The 21,624-nt window shown below is 41.4% G+C and overlaps 1 protein-coding gene across 1 annotated transcript in view; it reads right to left on the minus strand.

Annotated features, from left to right (window-relative positions):
• LOC149473602 (fibrillin-2-like) overlaps positions 1 to 21,624 on the minus strand; it is a 238,911-nt gene that overhangs the window by 77,909 nt on the left and 139,378 nt on the right. Inside the window, exon 7 of the mRNA XM_089675603.1 lies at positions 13,270 to 13,467. Coding sequence (XP_089531729.1) covers positions 13,270 to 13,467 — 198 coding nt within the window. The remainder of the gene's footprint in view (positions 1 to 13,269; positions 13,468 to 21,624) is intronic.

The following is a 21,624-nucleotide window of genomic DNA, read 5'->3' on the forward strand; positions in this document are numbered from 1 at the left end:
CCCCCCCCACCCCTCCCTGTGGACATAACTACGGGGAGAAGTTCCCCATACTAGCTGTCAGTACTTAAAAACAGCTGCATCATTCATTCACGGTGCTCTGTGAATTAATGAACTACAAGTCCTGACAGCCTTATCGGCTGTCGGCTTGCATTTCTCAATGGACTACCATGGCGTTGTGGAGTGCTGTGGCAGTTCATTGAATCTTCCTGTCAGTATATCTGCTTGCCCGTACATGCCACATGTCAAGCAGATATACTGACAGATCTGCCGAAGATCTGCATCACACCAGCAATCTGCTGATTGCTGGTACAAAGCTTTACAGGCTCCTACAGCCAAAGATAATAAATGCACATTTTTTTGCCTGCAAAAAAATGTGCATTTATTATTTTTGTGCAAAAGGTGAATTTATCCTTTAAGTTTCTCCAAACTAAACATGTCAAACCATGTCTTTTTGGACCTGAATTTGTGAACAGTAGCATTCCTGTTAGAACAGAATAGGGCCTTCCTCAAATCATTGCCATAAGGTTGGAAGTGCACAATTGTCTACTGTAACATTAACAGTACCCTTCACTTAACATATTGTAGGGGTGTCCACATAATTATGGCCATATAGTGAATATTTAAAAATATTGCCATAAATAGGATGTTGAAGATAGGTGATAACTTTCACTAATCCTGGGGTATACACTACAATGCCACCACATCTTTAATTCCTGTACATCAGTATGCACTTTCCCCTGGTAAATCAGGGAAGTAGTGATTAGTATAATCTTGTGGTACACTATTACCGAGCTGCAAAGCAATTAACATTAGTAAAGTTTAATATTAAGTGGTCCTCACATAAAAAGTATGTAATAGCTGTATCAAAAGGTAATTAATTAATTCAAGAGTTAATTAATATATCACAATAAAAGCAATATTGAGGTAACATGAACAAGCATCCCAACTTTAGAAAGATCTACTAAATTGCTGATGAAACTGGCAAGTCCATTCAGAATTAACTCAGCTCACAAGAGGAACAGTAACAAATACAGATTAAAGTATTCTGAGCTTTAAAGAATGCATTTAAAAAGAACAGCATGCAGTAATATTTTTGCAAAGCCTTGGATTTGCTAGTTATATGGTTTCTGTAAAGAAACGGAGCACAATCGAGAACACCAAGACACAAGCCTGAAGCAGCCTTCCAAGGAAGTTAAAAACATAACTTGCAAAAGCAAAAAATAAAGCAAAAATAATGAAAAATTAAGGCACTATAGTTTTCCTTCCAAGGATACAATTGTAAAATCTCTACACAGGATCTGAGTATAGGCACATTTGGAACAGTTGAATATAACCAGATGTGGAGAACAGCAGCAGGATTAAGCTATGGATTACAAACTCCATCAAACATATGCTGTTTGGTGTACAAAGGCCTCTCTGTTTATAACATCCCCCCCCCCCAAAAAAAAAAATGAACTGCATTGTTGTCCAAGGTTTCATGGTATGCAACCCTAAAATGCTATACAAAGTACCTTCTCTCTGTCATATCATGCCTGATTCTCTGTGCTGAGTGCCCAACCACAAGTCCCCCCACCTCAGTAACATCATTACTGTCAATGCAGCTCAACAGTAACAACTCCCTGCTAGGCAATGATGTTACTACTACTAACCTACAACACCAAGTTGGACCAGCAGACCTCCACCCATGAGCACCCTCTCCACAACTTCAATAAAAACATTAAAAACCAGGTTTACTCTGGGATCTGCAGTAGATTAAGTTGCTGATCTGGCTGACTATGTGGGCCAGCTGGGCATTCAGGAAGGAGGAGACAAGTGGCAGGCAGCCTTTTTCTCTAGTAAATAAATAAGAAAACTAAAAATAATACTGATATTTGAATTTTTAACAAACTACTGTATATTCTGACCAGGACACAGTAGGAAAGATATCTTTTATTTATAGGGTCAGCCACTCACTTCTGGATTGATTATGCTAGGATTTGTGGGATGTTTGCAGCCATCTTTACTAAACCAACCAGAAAAAGCCCAATGTTATCTCAATGACTGACAGATTAATTTAAAAAAAAACTGTATTCTGTGGCTGCATAAAAATGGCATACTAGATTTTGGAGTCATTCACTGCTAAGAAGGGGATTTGGCTATTGGAACATCTGGGAAGAGACAAGTGTCACCGGCAGTGGCCATTTTCTTTACAAATGTCATAACTAAGCCTTATCTAACAAAAATAACTATCTTTGGACCAGGGGCGGACTGACCATTTGGAAACTCGGGCACTGCCCGGGGGCCCGGGGTCAGTAGGAGGCCCCATGAGATGCCCCTGGTACCTTTTTCATAGGCTTTTCATGAAATGTAGAAACTTTAGTGGAAATGTTTTACAGAATCATTCTTAAGACCATCCCCCAGCCAAATGATGCTAACATAGTGATGTCCTCCATTGAGCCCAGCAGCAATGCCCCTGTCCTGAAGCCATCCCCACGGTCACCAAGCAGGATCTAAATTAGTGATGTTCTCCAGCAGCATTACATCATTCCTAATGCCACCCCAAAGTCAACATTCCTCAAGCAAATGCAACACAGTCCTCCAGCAGCAGTACACGTCATCTCCTGGTCAATGTTCATCAAGCAAGATGGAACACAGAAATGCCCTCCAGACATTGACAATGTGGAGCCTTTGTTTGAGCAAGCTCATCACGAATATTAAATATATGGCTTATGAGAACTGTTTTATTTGTTGCTATAGAATTTAGTATGACCATAACTTCCAGTCTGCAGTAAATATAATCCTTTTGGTAGTACATACTTAGCATTACAATTGCTTGACCAATAACTGCATATGTATTTCTCCTGCCATCTGTTTTCTTTGGCCCTGACCACAGCAACATCAGGTTTTCCTTGGAATAACATTGTGGATTAATTAGTGTGGTATGGTTGCTCCCTTCTTGTTGCTCATAAATGCATAAAGATTTAGCAATAAAGGAAATAAAGGGAGGGCAATCTTTTGGGCTCTTGCAATTGACCACAATACTGGCACTTTGTTCTGTCCCCACATGAAGGCGAATGAAGGTATAACTGATAATGGCTGTGTAACTTCCTACCTTCGTATCCAAGCAGTGGAGCAGACCGGACCGGCAGATGTTCAGGTTAGACGGATCCAAACGTATACACAGGAATGAAATCAGCGTGGGTTTATTTGGTCCAAAATACAGCGACAAACAGTGATACAATACTGTAATGTAGTAGAGGTATTGATGCTGTCCTGTGATATCTTTCCTGAGGCTAACTGCTGGTCAAAAACTGATGCCTTCACAAGCCCAGGGTATTGAATGTCCTGTCACACAGCTATACAGCAGATAAAATGGCTGCAGGAAGTGACCAGAACCAAGGCTTGCCTAAAACCACGCCCAGCAGAGAAAACACTTACTAGCTATAACAAAGGCATGCAGCATGCAAATTCTGGCCAGCAGATGGCAGCAACAGATCAAGACATAGAAACAAACATGGTGAAATAAGAATTGGTAATACAATGCACAGTTAAATAACAAATATGAGGAGAACAGCACACTCCCCGTCTGAAATTCCATAAGGGATTTCACTATGACGAATGTCCATAAAATATAAAACAACCTGTAACAAAAAACATGTTAGAATGCAATAAACATAACAATATAGTAGATTCCGAGTTGGAATAGAGAAGAACCACAAAGTTCAAGTTCAGTAGAGTTCACCCAGCAGGAATGTTCTCAATGGGTAGTATCAAAATGAGTTCGTTAATTGGCCTTGCGAACATTTTAAGCTCACCCTTTCTGAAGATCTTCAACTCCACTTTACGAACCTTGCCATCCTTGCTAGGAAGAACCTTTGTAATTAGTCCCATAGGCCAGTCAATCCGTATGGTATGTTGCTCCTTCATCAACACGAGGTCACCTTTTTTCAGGTTTGGTTTGTGGTAGTGTCGGATCAGCAAGACGGTGATATGGTGTTTGCTGGGAATGATGAGAGGATTTTGTTCTGCAACTCTTAGGTGGGCTTGATTCAAACGACCACCAACTCTGAGCAAGCCAAAACTGTCAATAACTGGATTTAAGTTGGCAAGAGGGCTTTTTATTGGAATCTGCTGTTTGTTGTATAAGCACTTCCATTCTACATTGAATTCCTCTTGTTGGACGTGACGTATTATGAGGGACTCACTATGAGAGATGTTCTCCGCAGAGAAGGGTTTATGGCAGACGTGCCAACCATGACAATCCTTATCTTCGTGAGTATTGTGATAACATTTTGCAATGTGCACTAACCTTGTGATAGTCCTGACGAGTCTCATCCAACTGGAGAAATGTTCAAAGCGTTGGCTACCGAGGCTGGAGATTTGCTTTGTTCCAGTGACCAATACACTGACTTCAGCGCGGATTTCTGGATCATTATCCGGATCCTGGATGCTGAAAACTTCCTGTACACAATCGTCCGCCTGTTTTAGCAGAAACTCCGGACCTGTAAGCCAAGTAGAGTTAGTAAAGGAACCTACAGACATAGGTCTAGTGGCATGATATACTTCGAATGAAGGCAAGTAGCAGTACTCGTCGTTCTTCCTTAAGGATGGAGCTGGTTCTGCATGGTTGTTACGGAATATTTTATCCATAAAGGCGACGATGTGTTCTCTCATTTCAGGCTTGCTGTTCATGGTACGCTGAAGAGAGTTAAATCTAGACAGAGCTTGTTCCCGGTTTTTCGGGAGTCTTACCCTGTTAGCTCGGAAGGGTAATGGAGAAACCCAGTGATTGGTTTCGTCTTTAAAGAACTCACTGTCCATTATCTTGACAAATTCTCTGTCCTCTACTGACAAGGCTACTTTATCGTCGTCCTTGGTTGTATGAAAGACTGATCTCCCCAAGTTGTCGGCAAAAAGGGGATTAATGACGTCAGGTAGATGTACGAGGCTTGGAGACTTCTCTCTCACCTCATAGTGATGAGGACACGGCTTAATGCAAGTTGTGCGTCCATCTGCACGCACGTACGTTTTGAAGGAGTTGATTTTTGGTTGATCTAAGCATACATTTCCTATGATTACCCATCCCAAGTCCAGTCTCTGGGCGTATGGTGCATAGTCAGGACCATTACACTGTTGACGCACTTTGTGTACCCTTAGATTGTCTCTGCCGAGCAGGAGTAGAATCTCGGCGTTGATGTCCATAGGTGGGATAACGTTGACTAGGTGCCTTAGGTGAGGTTGGTGAAATGCAGCTTCTGGGGTAGGAATCTCATCCCTATGGTTGGGTATTTGATCGCATTCGATCAGCGTCGGTAAGGGTATTTCCGTATCCCCACTGACAGGAGAAGAGATGAATCCTTGTGCTCTTCTGCCGCTAGTCTCTATGCGGCCCGAGCAGGTGTTTAAGGTATAGGGTTCGGATGGTCCCTTTATTCCAAAGGCTTCAAAGAATTTAGGACCTGCTAGGGACCGGTTGCTTTGGTCATCAATGATGGCATACATTTTTACTGCCTTTTCTGGTAGTCCCTCTGGGTAGACCTTGATTAGGCATATTCGGGCACAACATTTCTCACACTGGCCCTCCCCACATACATCCAAGCATGAGCAGGAAACAGCGGTGGCTGCGTTAGCGTAATTCTGGGGCTCCCCGCCATGACTTGGAGCAGGAATGGTTGTGACGGCAGTGGGTGAATCTCCGGAGAGTGGGATTGGGTGCATAGCTGAGGCATGTCTTTCACTATGACACTCCTCACACTTGATGACAGATTTACAGTCCTTAGCCATGTGCTCCAATGAAGCGCAGCATCTGAAACATACCCCAAGCTCGGTGAGGATTTTCTTGCGCTCCTGTATGGTTTTGGATCTAAACCCTCTACATTTGTTCAGAGAGTGTGGTTTTTTATGAATGGGACATTCACGATTGAAAGTCTTATCTCCTGATGAGGTAGTGTACTGTTTACCCGTGGGTACTGCAGGAGATGGTAGGTTAGTCTTTCTAACACTCACGCTGCTCTTGAAGTCTCTGTGTTTATGCGTGATGCTTTCATACCTTGATGATGATGTTGCTGAAGCTGTAGTGTTGAACTCCAGGAAGTCGAGGCTGGGGTCATTCCTCATCTGGGACTGTTCATCGATAAACCTACAGAAGTGAATAAATGGGGGAAAGGTGATGTCATGCTCTCTTTTGTACCTTGAGACTGATGCCGCCCACTTTTCTTGCAGACTGTATGGTAGCTTCACGACAATTGGGTTCACTCCATGAGCTGTATCCAGGTAACAAAGCCCAGACAGACGAGGGTCACCCTTGGCAAGCTCCAGTTCCATGAGCAGATCACTTAAATCCTGAAGCTTCTGGACATCCTTGAGATTGATCCTTGGAACGTTCTGCAGTCTCTTGAATAGGGCCTTCTCTATTGCTTCTGCACTGCCGAAGGTACGTTCGAGTCTCTGCCAGGCGACAGCAAGACCTGCTTCTGCTTGTCCCACATAAACAGTTCTGAGGCTCTTGACACGATTTGTGGAGCCTGGGCCCAGCCATTTGATCAAGAGGTCAAACTCCTGCTCTGCGGTTAGGTTGAGGTTAGCGATGGCGGCCTTGAAGGTTGCCTTCCAAACTCTGTAGCTCTCTGCACGGTCATCAAATTTTGAGAGACTGGTGTTGATTAGCTCTCTGCTCACCATAAACCTGGCAAACTCAGACATATCTGATTTCTCACTGCTTGTTGCCATGACGACTTGTGATGCCCCTGGGGCGTATTGGCTGCCTGGCGTGAAGGGGTGAGATGCTTCCGGGTAGAATGATGTAGCTGCAGGGTTAAGCTTTCGTTTAGCCTCTGTATATTGTGATGACTGCTGCTTGAGCTGTGGAGGTAGGCCAGAAAACGCCTGATAGCGATCTTTCTGTAACAACCGTCCTTGAGAGGGCACTTCCGGGTAACGGTTATTAGGTTGCTCGGGTGCTGTGGGTGGCACTGGTACCGCAGGTAGAGCTAACTTGGAGGTTTCAGTGTTCTCGGCTTGGACGGTACTGCAAACTGGGGGTGGCGCAGATAACTGATTCAGTACATAGTCACTGGTGCGATCAACTGGATCATCTATCTCCTGTGGTAGCGAGCAGACTGGATCAAGACCTTGGCTCAATGCTTGCTCAAGTAGTCTTACTTTAGCTAATGCAATTTCCTCCTGCATCTCTGATTCGAAAATCTTTATTCGAGCCTCTGCTTCTGCCCTCTTGGCCTCTGCTTCTGCCTCTGCCCTCTTGGCCTCTGCCTCTGCTTCTGCTTCTGCCCTCTTGGCCTCTGCCTCTGCTTCTGCCCTCTTGGCCTCTGCCCTTGCAAGAGCTTCTTTTTCAGTGAAGGAGCGTCTCGCTTTGGATTGCTCTGCGTTTATGCGGGCCTCTAGTAATCTGTCGCTCAAGGCTGAGCTTCTTGAGCACGATGATCTGTATGACCGAGAGGAATGTTTAGATGAATTTGATCTGTGTGATTTAGTTTCTTGCAAATGCGAGATACGGAGTTCCGCTTTACCTTTAACATCCAGCACCATGACGTCTCTTTGTCTGGCTATTGATTCTGCCTTGCTTAGTTCTGATAGGGCTTCATCGATATTAGAGTCTTTTAGAAAGGTTATATACCTTGTGGACAGTCTATTGTATCTTTCTTGAGCTGTGTCCAGCCGCCCGATGGCAACTTGTAAGCTTGTGGCATCACCTGAGGAGGATTTAAGTCCGGACATGAGGGAGGAAACTCGTTCCCATTGCTCCTCCAGGTTATCACATAGCTCATCTTTCGTGGTGTGATAATTTTCAATGACCTTTACTGTCGGTTTGAGAGAGCGTCTTGGTCGCACGACTTGTTCTGCTGGAAGTGTGGATTCTGTTCCCTGCCCTTCATGATGATCAGTATCAGGTTGCATTTGCTTTAGCTCATCACTGGGGAACTGTGCAAAGTCCTTTTCGGCCATTTTGACTTAAGGTGCGCTGTCTCTTTAAGAAAATGAAGTTTTGAATTGGACGCTGAAAATCGCCGTACAGCTCCGATAGGGCACCTTGACAAAATTTCTAAGATATTTAGAATGAATTGCGGGGTTTTGCGGCGGCCACGGCAGTGTAAGGAACGTGCGAGCAAAAGTTAATATAGCACTTTAGGAATGGCTTGGCGAGTTGTGGAGGACTTCCAGGCGAGAGTATAGATACTGCGTATGTGCAGTGCTTCCGCATAGGCTTGTGGAACATGCACTGTAGCCGGGCAGATTTGCTGCAAGTGGGCCTGTTGCTAGGGAAATTCCTGAGTGTGGTACTGGACTCTGAGGGAATCTGTAGCGGGGTATGGACTTTAAGGCAGTTTTTGACTGTTCTGTCCCCACATGAAGGCGAATGAAGGTATAACTGATAATGGCTGTGTAACTTCCTACCTTCGTATCCAAGCAGTGGAGCAGACCGGACCGGCAGATGTTCAGGTTAGACGGATCCAAACGTATACACAGGAATGAAATCAGCGTGGGTTTATTTGGTCCAAAATACAGCGACAAACAGTGATACAATACTGTAATGTAGTAGAGGTATTGATGCTGTCCTGTGATATCTTTCCTGAGGCTAACTGCTGGTCAAAAACTGATGCCTTCACAAGCCCAGGGTATTGAATGTCCTGTCACACAGCTATACAGCAGATAAAATGGCTGCAGGAAGTGACCAGAACCAAGGCTTGCCTAAAACCACGCCCAGCAGAGAAAACACTTACTAGCTATAACAAAGGCATGCAGCATGCAAATTCTGGCCAGCAGATGGCAGCAACAGATCAAGACATAGAAACAAACATGGTGAAATAAGAATTGGTAATACAATGCACAGTTAAATAACAAATATGAGGAGAACAGCACACACTTGATTCAGCCAAACTAAGATGGCACTCCATGACTTGCTCTACTACTGCCCCAATTACTTTTTCAGATTGCAATCTTTTCTACCTTGCCAAATGTTTTAGCTGCTATGCCTAAGCACATTACTGAACCGCATAACTTAGTAATTCTTTCTTCTCACTACCAAACTCTATGGAATTTATGAAAAAACCTGGACCCTCAAATGCCGGAAGACATAATTGCTAACAACTGGTTGTTTCCATTCTGATTGAAAGTGTTTCTGACCCACTCTGTCTGGAATGCCCATTTGTGAATTGCAAATATGTAAACTTGTAAAACAATTTTGGCAGCAGTAGACCCTTTAGCATAAACATAAAGGGGCCTGTGAAGCAGGAAGAGCTGTGACAATGTTTCTGCATCAAAAATCAGGACACATTAGGAGGCTCTGCAAACAGTAAAACACAATAGAACCAACAAACACTACACACAGCAAAATTTCTTCACACAAAACATTTCACTGCATGTTAAAGCAGAATAAATTATATATTACAGATTTGTATACTTGATGAAAAATTTTACATACCTGGAGAAATCTGTGTCACATGATCATGGCATTATGGAACAAAGTGAGAGAGTTCAGAAAGCACTTAAGACTGTTATCTTGGCAAACTTCTGTTGCTAAATTCTGCTTTGCAGAAAGGCCCATAGAAATTGGGTAGGCTTCTCAATATTGCTCAGAACCTGAACACTATCAATAACTATTCATCATGGGTATGCTCAAAGGGAATTTTCTGTTACACTGTTACTTTAATCTGGTCACTGACAAACTAAGTAAAAACATAATACTTTATGTAATTAGTCTAATATTTTATGTTGAAATTCTCTTTTTCAGGTGGTAAATTCCTTAAAGTGGAACTTTAGTCAGAAAATTAAGTCCTGCTAAATCACTTCAGGCTGGCCCTTTTGTAGGTACAGCTACGTAAAACATTAAAAATAGGTACCTACAGTGCCTTGAAAAAGTATTCATACCCCATACACAAAGGGGCACATAATTGTGAAGTGGATGGAAAAGGATAAAAGGTTTTCAAAATTTTTTGCAACTAAATATGCAAAAAGTGTGATGTGCATTTGTATTCAGGCCCCCTGAGTCAATACTTTGTAGAACCACCTTTCACTGCAATTACAGCTGCAAGTCTGTTTGGGTATGTCTCTATCAGCTTTGCACATCTATAGAGAGACATTTTTGCCTATTCTTCTTTGCAAAATAACTTAAGCTCTGTCAGATTGGATGGAGAACGTCTGTGAACAGCAATTTTGAAGTCTTGCCACAGATTCTCAATTAGATTTAGGTCTGGGCGTTAACTGGGCCATTCTAACACATGAATATGTTTGATCTAAACCATTCCATTATAGCTCTGGCTGTATGTTTAGGGTCGTTATCCTGCTGGAAGGTGAACCTCCACCCCAGTCGCAAGTCTTTTACAGACTCTAACAGGTTTTCTTCTAAGATTCCCTTGTATTTGGCTCCATCCATCTTCCAATCAACTCTGACCAGTTTCCCTGTCCCTGCTGAAGAAAAGCATCTGCACAACATGATGCTGTCACCACCATGTTTCATGGTGGGGATGGTGTGCTCAGGGTAATGTGCAGTGTTAGTTTTCCGCCACACAAAGCCTTAAGCTTTTCGGCCAAAAAGTTCAAATTTGGTCTCATCTGGCCAGAGCACCTTCTTCCACATGTTTGCTCTGTCTCCCACATGGTTTCCTGAAAACGGGACTTCTTATGGCTTTCTTTCAACAATGGCTTTCTTCTTGCCACTCTTCCATAAAGGCCAGATTTGTGTAGTGCACGACTAATAGTTGTCCTGTAGACAAATTCTCCCACCTGAGCTGTAGATCTCTGCAGCTCCTCCAGAGTTACCATGGGCCTCTTAGCTGCTTCTCTGATTAATGCTCTCCTTGCCCAGCCTGTCAGTTTAGGTGGATGGCCATGGCTTGGTAGGTTTGCAGTTGTGCCATACTCTTTCCATTTTCAGAATGATGTTCAAAGCTTGGGATATTTTTTTATAACCTAACCCTGCTGTAAAATTCTCCACAATTTTATCCCTGACCTGCCTGGTGTGTTCCTTGGCCTTCATGATGCTGTTTGTTCACTAATGATCTCTAACAAACCTCTGAGGGCTTCACAGACCAGCTGTATTTACACTGAGATTAAATTACACATAGGTGGACTCTATTTACTAATTAGGTGACTTCTGAAGGCAATTGGTGCCACTAGAGTTTAGTTAGGGGTATCAGAGTAAAAGAGGCTGATTACAAATGCACGCCACACTTTTCAGATATTTATTTGTAAAAAGTTTAAAAAAACATTTATCATTTCCCTTCCACTTCACAATTATATGCCACTTTGTGTTGGTCTATCACATATAATTCCAATAAAATACATTTACATTTTTGGTTGTAACATGACAAAATGTGGAAAATTTCAAAGGGTATGAATATTTTTTCAAGGCACTGTATACTGTTTAAAATCTAGTAATACACTGTCTCACCCGGCTTTGTACTTGCTCAGTTGCTCTCAATTTTTAGCCACTGTGCCTTTAGGCATTCTGATGTCAAGCATCCCGAGAGTCTTTAGGAGGGGAGGAAAGGTTCTCAACGCAACCTATGCCTGAGCTAAGGGCACATGGATTCCAGGAAGTAAATGATACATTATTATCTGTCTTTAATAAAGATTGTGTTTTTCAAAATGATTTCTCAGTAAAATAAAGCATGGAGACATAGATGAATGGCTGAGTTTGCTTTGAATATTAAAAATGAATTAAATAGCAGTTTTGGTTTGTGGTGCTCAGATGCAGTGCAGTTCCACTTTAACTTTCTGAAAGTCTAAAACCTGAGCATGGATTGGCAAGCTGGCCTGGTGATTGAAAACAAGTGGTGATTTATGGGCAGAGAGGGGAAGTGTCAAATGTTCCCCCATACTTGGAAGCACACTGCAGGGAAAGTCACTTTCTTGGGCCTGTGCTGATGTTCACATCAGAACTACAGGTCAAATGCACCTGTCAATGAATTCAGAATGATCTCAGAAACATATCAAACTGATCTCAAATGCAAGCGGAATGCACCAGGAAGCAAGTTGCATTTTTTCATCAACACAAGCCCAAAGCAAGCTAAATTTGCTCATTAATTCAAGTCAAAAGCCAGTCAATACAGGCTCTATTATGCATGCCTAGAAACTTTAGTGGGAATTGTAATATTCTGGAACTGTTACTTTACTTAGCATGAGCAAGCAAAGATTCAGTTTCAAAATTGACTCACAGATAAAATGAAGACAAACTCATTAATGTGCAGGAATATTTTTTAACATGCTTTGCCATAAACAAGCCTTTATGGATATGCCAAATTTTTAAGGCCCTTGGATATTAGCTGTATTACTCTCTTTTTTTGGAGGGTAAAGCAAAAATGCCATTGTGCTATCTGGCCCTCATCATTGTGATGTACTGAACACATCATTCTACACGCAGCTTAATGTAGTCAGACCAATGAAAAGCCCTTTCTGACTTTCCATCATGGGTTACTACACTTTGCACATTTTTAGCCTCAGAGCCAAAGACTTTAAACACGCTCCTTCTCTTTACAGTGCAATTACCACCACCGAAGTTTATATAATTGGCTTCTGCCCAAAACATCAGTGTGTACGTATGACTGTTATAGGAAATGTAGACTGTTCAATACTCTATACTCTGAAAATACTATGGTACATGGTAATACTATATGCATTATTTGCATTATGCTTTTATCTCATTATTGTTCTATCGCTTACTTGGTTTCTTTCTGGCCTTGCAAAGACTACACAAAGAGCCTCTAAGCTGCCTCCTATGGGTTAACTGGAAAGACTGTGTGCACCCCCACAGAGTCTAACATTCATTCCAAGCTTGTGATTATTGACCGGTTCCTGCCACCCAGTAGGTGCGGGAAGGAGAACTCTAAACAAAACTCAATTTACCTTGATTAGTAGAGCAATTAGCTACATATTTTTCCAAGTCATCCTAAATGTCTGCAGTTTCACATGGATCCGCTTAACTTTACAAAAGAAAGGGAATATCCCTGCTCTGTTCAGCCAAAAATAGTTAACCCATCTGTTCTTATTCTGCATTTCTATGTTTTTATGGCAATCTCTGTTAGTTTCACATACCTTTTTCAATCACCCATGGATAGTCTATAGTAGAAGGGTTTGCAACTTACAAAACATATGTTACAACTACCTAGCACATAGTAAAGCTTCACTGTCTCATTTAAATTAGGCATCTGAAAGATCAGGAAAAAAATAAGACCGCCAAGAAAAATTACACTAAACAGCAATGAACAATACTATGCAATAAGTGGCAGACACTGGATCTTGTATATCGTCTGATATAGTTTTGTAAGTATTTACCTTGGCAGGCTCCAGTTCGAATATTTGGAATGAATCCTCTGCGGCATGGGTGGGGTTGAGCGGGGCACATTTCACATGGATGACCCCAGGCACGACCAATGGTGGCACAACACAATGTCTTTGTACACACAATACCACTGAGCTGGCCCTGGCACATCTGGTTGCTGATTTGTGTGAAGCAGGGCCCAGTCCGGTAATCTAAGAGAACAACAACATAGTTATGGCAAGCCAAAGAAAACAAAATCCCAACCACACACATTATTACACATTCACTTATTTTGGAAGTTCACACAGATGGAATAGTGGTAACATTGATTACTACAACAAATGTTAATATTTAGCAATCCACAGTATTTAGGAAACCACCTGACATGAAAATACACTTGTCATGACAGGAATATGAAGGTTGCCATTGTTGTCTCCTCCTGAAATTTCCTTAGCTGAAAAAATAGAAATTAGAAAACATTCGGAATTCTTTATCCCTTTTATCCTACTTTTCCAGGTCAGGTCTCCCTTTAAGGAAACTATCATTAACCCAATAATGCCTCCTCCCGGCAGTCTTTTAAGTGGGTTTTAATATCCGGAAGGACGCGCAGCTTCTTTATCATGTGACCACTGTGAATGACTCTTACAGTAACCAAGAGCTGTCAGTAACAGCCCAGATACCTGACCAGCAGCTAGCTCAGCCTCTCAGTGCGCCACTGAGAACTTGAGCCAGCCCCTCCCGCCTTCTCCACAATCCAGCGCTGGAGAGGCAGAACAAAGAGTGGTAGCTGACAGTCAGTGCTCAAAGCGGGCCTGAGAAATATATATATATATATATATATATATATATATGCTGGTGGAAGGAAGTGCTAATGATCAACAGGTTAGGCGGTGCAATACTTTGCCCTGGGTGCTGGCAACCCACACTATGCCACTGCTTGGCAGATTTCTCTTTGTGCTCAATATATCCCTAGTAAAGTGGCCCATATCTTCATTTTATTCCAGGAAGGGTGTATCTTGCCCACCTGGACAAGGCCATGTTGTTAGTAGTGCTCCTTTGCTATGCATGCCCTTGCGTAAAGTACTGAACTTGTCCCTGTAGGAGCTTCCCAGGTCCATATGGCAGCACATCCTTAGCAGAAAAACTCTCATAATCAGCATGTACCTGGTAGTGCCCACCTTCCATTGTGCTAGACATGACTCTAGCACAGTGCTCCATATGCATAGCATGTGCACAGCAAATGACTATCTGCTATTTATATGCCTGAAAGGGTTCTTAGCATGTCCACAGATGAGTGTTTGTGCTAAGCATGTCCCAAATAGAGTGCCCAATGTGGTTTACACATCTGTATATGCTCTGTAGGTAGCGTATTCTTTGTGCTCAGCATGAGCCTGCACATGTCTTTGGCTTCTATCCACGGCAGAGGAGTTGGCGCTGTGTACATTAACATGCTTCAGTCTTAACTGCCACTTTTTCTGCAAAAAATACCAGCCTTATGAACATTTTCCTATTTGTAACACTGACATCAAGTCCAATTTTACCTAGCTGTAGCCCATCTGTGTTTGTAAAGTCATAGGGCATGGGGAATCGGTGGGAAATGGGGCAGCAGGCAAACATGTGAAGGTAAGGCAGTAAAGCAAGGTAAAGCAGTGAAGGTAAGGCAGGCTATTAATTCAACCTTTTACTTTGAATGGGTTAACTACAGATTCAGTTTAATGTCTACGTAACTTGTCTTTCAGTACATTTTTTCTAAAATTCAATTCAATTAGTTTGTCTATCTGTGAGTACAACTAAAATACATATTTCAAAGTTCAGTCATCTAACGCTTAAGGGAGACGGTTTTCATTATGTAAACCACATTCACATTTTTTGCATTGTCTTTCAAATGAAGTGCTTTAAATGTCAAGATTTTTCAAACCTTATTATTTTTAATGGGGGGCCTGCTCATGTGTATGTGTTTAGCACATTTTGGTACGTTGTAGAAAGATTCCTGTTTATAGTCTGGGAACCAGAGAGGTTGGGGCACATCATTAGCTATCAAGTTCAGACACAAATAGTTTTAGGAAAGGAAATGACAAGACAGACAAAACAGAAGATAAAATGCACTGGAAAAACAAGCTACAGTGCGCAAGTTAAAATGCGCAAAAATGCATTAATCTGAATACGCAAAGACGTCAGAAAATTTAAAGTAGTACAGCTTGCCAGGATTTCTTTGTAAGAGCAGGCACCTAAAGTGGGTCCATATTTTTAAAAGATGCCTCAATATTATATTTTAATAGCATTAATTAAATAATAAAGTATATAGTACACATGGGAAGGATCACATTTTTGGAGAAAAAAAGTTGTAAGTCAATTTTCCATTTGAAAAAAAAAAGAACCTTGCACTGAAAGAGCTGTTGAAACATCTCCATAAATGGCAAAAGGAAATTAAATTGCTTGAAATGTATATAAATCTTACACATCAAATAAAGCTGACAACCAAATATGGCCTTGGTTATTGAAGTAAAATTTGAAATAAACAACTGTTATCTTCCATCACATCCTACATTATTGCTCCTCCTAATTCCAACACTTTATACAACACATGGGCACCAGCCAATAAAAACATTGCTAATTTAATGAAACGGAAAAGAAATAAATGCAAGTAAATGGTATGTCTCGTATATGAATTTTATTTTGCTTAAATCAAGGGAAAGGAATTTTAAGTGGCTGTTAGACATTTCATTTGTCATACGTCTAGTAATGCAGTTCCTCTTCTCACATAAGAACTTCACGGAAAGGAATTAGTCTAAGCAGGAAAAGCCCTGAAGAAAACTGATGGGGGTTTGTTGAGCTTTCTTGCTATCAGTTCACCAGGGTAAGAATTCCCATGGCTGTATTAATTGGGATGTAAAATATCCCAGATGTAGCAGAAAAGCAGTCCCCTTATAGCCACCACCCCCTTTACACAGAAAACTTGTCTCTATGCAGAGTTCATGTTATGGAGAAACTACATTTCAGAAATGACCAGTACAGTTCAGACTCTTTTGGTATGTACAACAAACTGCTGCAGTGGTTTCTTAAGCTGTGTACTTACTATAAGAAAATCGGGTGAATGATTGTCTGATTTTCCTCAATGTTTCACAGCGAGTCGAAACCGAGGATGGTACTAAGTCTACGAAAGTGCTCCAACGGCAGAGGCTTTTTAATTGTTTGATGTAAAAATGTTGTAGCCAGGGGCGGACTGACCATTTGGAAACTCATGCACTGCCCGAGGGCCCGGGGCCAGTAGGGGGCCCCATAAGATGCCCCTGGTACCTTTTTCATAGGCTTTTTTGAGTTTGGGCAAGGACACAGGGGCCCCTTGATCCCCTATTGCCCGGGGGCCCCATGAGTTGTCAGTCCGCCCCTGGTTGTAGCATAGATTATTGTTGTTTATTGTTTCTGATCATGTGTAGTCGTATCCAAATATTCTTGTACAAAACAGTACACATTAAATGAAAATCATTAGTTCTGTTCACATTAGAGAAAACCTACGGGGTTTGCCCCTTTGGAAATTTTCATTTAGGAAGTCTGAAATGTCGAAAATTGTGTACATACTACACAAAATTCGAACAATCGTTCCTCGTACGGAATATTTCTTCCAATTTTCTCATAGTGTGTACCTCACTTTAGTCATGGCAAACAAACAGGTAGATGAAAAGAGATTGTCGCACTAATAACTTTGGTGCACTAGTGCAGGGGTGCTCAACCTTTTGAAGGGAGAGAACCACTTAAGTGATTTGGTAACGGGTCGCGTGCCACAATGAAATGCTATGAAATGTTTCAGAATTTAGATTTTTTTTTTTTTATTATGAATAACATAATGAACATTTTCCTTCTGCAGCCGCTGAATGCCAGCAGGAGGGAGAGGAGGAGAAGCCGGCTTTGAGCGGTTGCAGGAGGAAAATGAAGAGGATTGGTCCTTGTATATACCATCCCTGCTGCCCTTCCTGTCCAAGTCTACAACAGAATGTGACAGGGAGGTCACATGGGCCCCCTGGAGCATGGGGAAGGGTCGCCATTGTGACCCCTGACATTACACCTGTGGTTTGGGGGGAGGGGTCTCAACCATAGGGTTTTACCACCCCCCAAACAACAAACAGCCCTTACTGTCCTGAACCCCCTGTAAGGCTGCATTCACAAAAATGCACCTGCGCATTTCCTGCAGGTTAGCTGCGCTTTTCCATAGATTACTAATATATCTTGCGGGTGTGGTACACTTTTTGAAAGCACACCAAAACTCCTGCATTCTGGAGTTTTGGTGTGCCTTCAGAAAGTGCACCAAACCCACAGGATATAATAATTGCCAACCCCAGGCATGCGCTTCCCTGGTTTGAGATCAAGGGCGAGGACCACATTAGAGGGCTCTGAGAACCACATGTGGCCCGTGGGCCACAGAATGAGCATCCCTGCACTAGTGTGGAAAAATGAATGACATAAACTAGATAAAAATATATCACTCAACCAGGTGTAAACATAACATAAATTTGTAAGGTGGTGCAAAAAATGCCAAGTGACAATGCCAGCCGCAGGAAAATCGGCTATGAAGTGCTAGTAACACAGGTGAATAAATCAATAACTAATATATATATATACATACACATGAGCTTATGAAAATAAGCAGAATTTGGCAAAAATAAACCCCTCTAATGTTACAATATGCATGTGTGTTTATGCACATATGTACGTGTATTTATGGGCATATGGTGCTTGAGCATGAATGCATTCTGCTTGACAGAATAATAATTTTTAATATTCTAAATTTGTAAAATGAAAGATAGTGTGATCCTGCAACCCTTTTGCCTTGCAAACTTGTGCTCAGACCACAGTTGCATGCACTGTCAAACAATCTTCTAAAAGAAAGTTCCAAAACAGGGCATGTCATCTGCATATAATATTCTTCATTTACTTCAAATCCAATGCACAAAAGTTGACGGGTTTCAGCCCAGGTGGGCTTTAGTCATAACTTATTTCGGAAAACTAAATTTATTCTGGCCATTGGACTACATTTACACACACTCATGTTTACGCACATACTCGCATTTTTTTTCTGCTCAAAAGCTCCTCTGAGAACACGCCTTTGGTGTTTTTTTTCTGCCTGTAAACACTCCTCATCAAATACTCCTGTAAGATCCTATGTCTGCATGGCCACACAGGACAACAAAGACGTGCTTTTACAGACATATTAAAAAAATAAAGCCGTTTGTAAGGAAAGGAAGAGTTGGAAGTGTGGATTGAGGAGAAAGATCATAGGTATAGAATGAAAAGTTGGAAAGAGAAGGGAAGAGCCATATGGACCGGGGTAAATTGTTAGGGGGTTTGCATGAGGGGGGGCGCGGGGGTAGTGGGGAGGTGGGATTGCAAAATTTATGGGAATGTTTGTATTTTGGATGTAAATGATATTTTGCTGTGGTTTTGTAACAGAAAAAAAAGTTTGATAAGATTTAAATTAATTTTTTTTTTTTTTTTTTTAAGCCGAACACTTGTATAAGCAAAATTTTTTTAGCTCCGTGTGCATGCAGCCTAAAAGTTCCTCAATAGGTTGGAAAATGTCATCTGAATCCATATTTCCTTCAAGTACAAACAGTGTCTGTCCTTGTCTACCAGCTGCACCTCTGTGTTGTCATCGACTTTTGGTGGAGATTATAAATGGCCGTTTTGGTGCTCATTGTAAAAACATCTTCTGCAGATGTCACCATCAGGGGGCTTCACCCTGAGCAATGACATACAGCTGCTGCTGGAGCACTATTAATATGTACAGAAAGAAGCTGCAGGAGATCAAAAAGGATAAAAAATAAAGCAAGCAAGAAGCTGCTTCCTCACTAATAACTTACATTCTGCAATGTTTCCTTTAGTAAAGGAATAACCCCTCATTCATCTCTCATTCATCCAGTTAGCAACTGATTGAAACATGGAGACAGGTGACTTTATGCTTTGCAGTTTTCAGCAATCCTGTTACTGACAAGTGATCACTTGCATCTAGTTCATTAAGCCACAACTATACTTCAGTTTATTTAAAATGCAAATAAAGTCTAAATGAAAAAAACTGAAACAGGCAGCCTTTTTATTGCAGAAAACAAAGTGAATTTACCTGCCTGCTTGCAGTCTTATGTAGAATGTACACTGAGCTGCCATATACACAGCTCAGTTTACATTCCAGCACAGCGCCTGTGTGTCAGGAAGACTGATCTCCTGCTCATGTGCAGGAGTGACATCATCCTGCACCGGGGCCTCTGAGGTGACGTCATCACGTATGGGTGAGCTGCTAATGTCTAATGGGACTGGAGCAAACCTATGATCATTACAGTTGTATGCATTATATACTAGTGTCGGCTTTGACACTGTTAAATGTGAATGGATTTGATGCTTTTTTACTGAACAAAATGCCTGGATGGTTTTACACTCTGCGGATTCATTTTTCCTTCCTTTATGATCCCATTCTGAGTATATGAAGAGTCAATTGTCATTTGAAGGAGTTTCAATCAGCAGGTGTGTGCCTCTGCAGATCGTTGCTCCCAGAGCTTAAGTGCTTGAAGCTGGTTTATAACTTTACCAGCATGGAGCTCTGGTGAGTGTATTCATTTCATTTGGTGGTGGATTCTCACGGTGTTATTTGGTCATATTACACAGAAGTTTATTATAAGAATTATTGAAGAAGATTTATGGATTCACTATTATTCATGAACACTATTATTTATATGGACATTTTCGTTGGACATTAATTTATTTGTGTATTCACAAAGTTAATACTTTTTTCTGCTTTGCTTGTTTTGCACGGTATTATTAAATTTTTTTGCACCTACACAAATCTGCTACGTCCACATATTCAAAGATATATTATGCCTGAGGAGCGCTGTCTTAAATTAATTACTGTTCTACATGTACCTTGTCTTTCAAGGTTGAGATAACTACTCTTCCTAATATATCTTTTTCATCTGATATAAGTTTTCATAGTATTGTTCCCAGTGGCGCTGTCCATATTTCTAAATATTAAGATAGCTGAAGACCGCGAGTGGGAAGAAGCCGGGGGGAGAATGGTGGCACCATTGAAGGACCTCATGGGAGTTGGAACGTTGAAGCAGAGGTAAGCTTTGCATACTTTATTTCCACTTTAAGTATGAGCAAAATCTGTCCCTAACCCTCGATCAGGTTGCATACTTTTCCTAAATGGGAACCTGTATTATAGAGGCTGTCTTGAATGATCTCCCATACAAATACAAGTGACCTGCTTGTCTCTGGCTCCATTACTTTCTGAAACGGTTTTTGAGAACCAAGATGGAAATCAGAAAGTCAAGGTGACACCATATCTCCTGATCTGCATACTTTTTCTAAGTCTGTGCCTTACACAGGCCATTGGATCAGCATGACAGCCAGCATAATTAGAAGACATAATAAAAAATGCACTGTAACACATGTAAGGTTAACATGTATGTACTGTATGTCAAAGGTGTTTCCGTAGGCACCAATCAACTCCATCTTAAAGGAACTTTATGAAGTGTAACCTGCCATTGATTAAAATCAGGCCCACAGTTACTTGAGCTGGGTATGACATAAGAGCAATTATCCACATCCTTGTTCTGGTGTGTAAAATAAATATACTAAGGGCTATTTACATTATACAGGGGCAGATCAATCAGCATTAATGACTCCTTCGGCAATAGAGAACTGAAATTCATCTGTTACTGATCTTACTTTTTCCTTATGCATAAACATTTCAGTTTGTTTTATGAAAAAAGAAACATTTTAGTTTACAAAAAATTCTCGGATCATCAGAGCTCAGCTGCTTTTTGCTAAATTGTAAGGAGAAACAGAAAAATCAATAAGGCATCTTTGCCGTGCATGTATGCACTTTTATTTTTTAATTTTCAATGATTTTTATTGGTTTATATAAGGAAAAATTAAATAATAGAAAGCAGCTTGAGCACTGGTGATCAGAGGTTTTTTTTTTTTTAATAATGCATTTTTTTGATTATGTCTCTCTTTCTATTAGTGCTGGGACAAAGTCATCCAGCACCCAGGGAAAATAAGCCAGACTGGTGCCCCAAGCAGTCATCCACTTGCCAAAATACCTTGTATCAGAATGAGCTCACTGGCACCCTCATCCATACAGCAAACCACTGCACTCAAGGACAGCTGCTCCTCTTGCCCACCCCTTGTCCCGGCCCTGCTCTCTCTCTCTCTCTATATACAGTGGGGATCGAAAGTTTGGGCACCCCAGCTAAAAATTTGTATTAATGTGCATAAAGAAGCCAAGGAAAGATGGAAAAATCTCCAAAAGGCATCAAATTACAGATTAGACATTCTTATAATATGTCAACAAAAGTTAGATTTTTCCATCATTTACACTT

This window comes from Staurois parvus, unplaced genomic scaffold, assembly GCF_062004578.1.
Source record: "Staurois parvus isolate SC_StPar_1 unplaced genomic scaffold, SC_StPar_1.0 ptg000013l, whole genome shotgun sequence".
Classification (NCBI taxonomy): Eukaryota; Metazoa; Chordata; class Amphibia; order Anura; family Ranidae; genus Staurois; species Staurois parvus.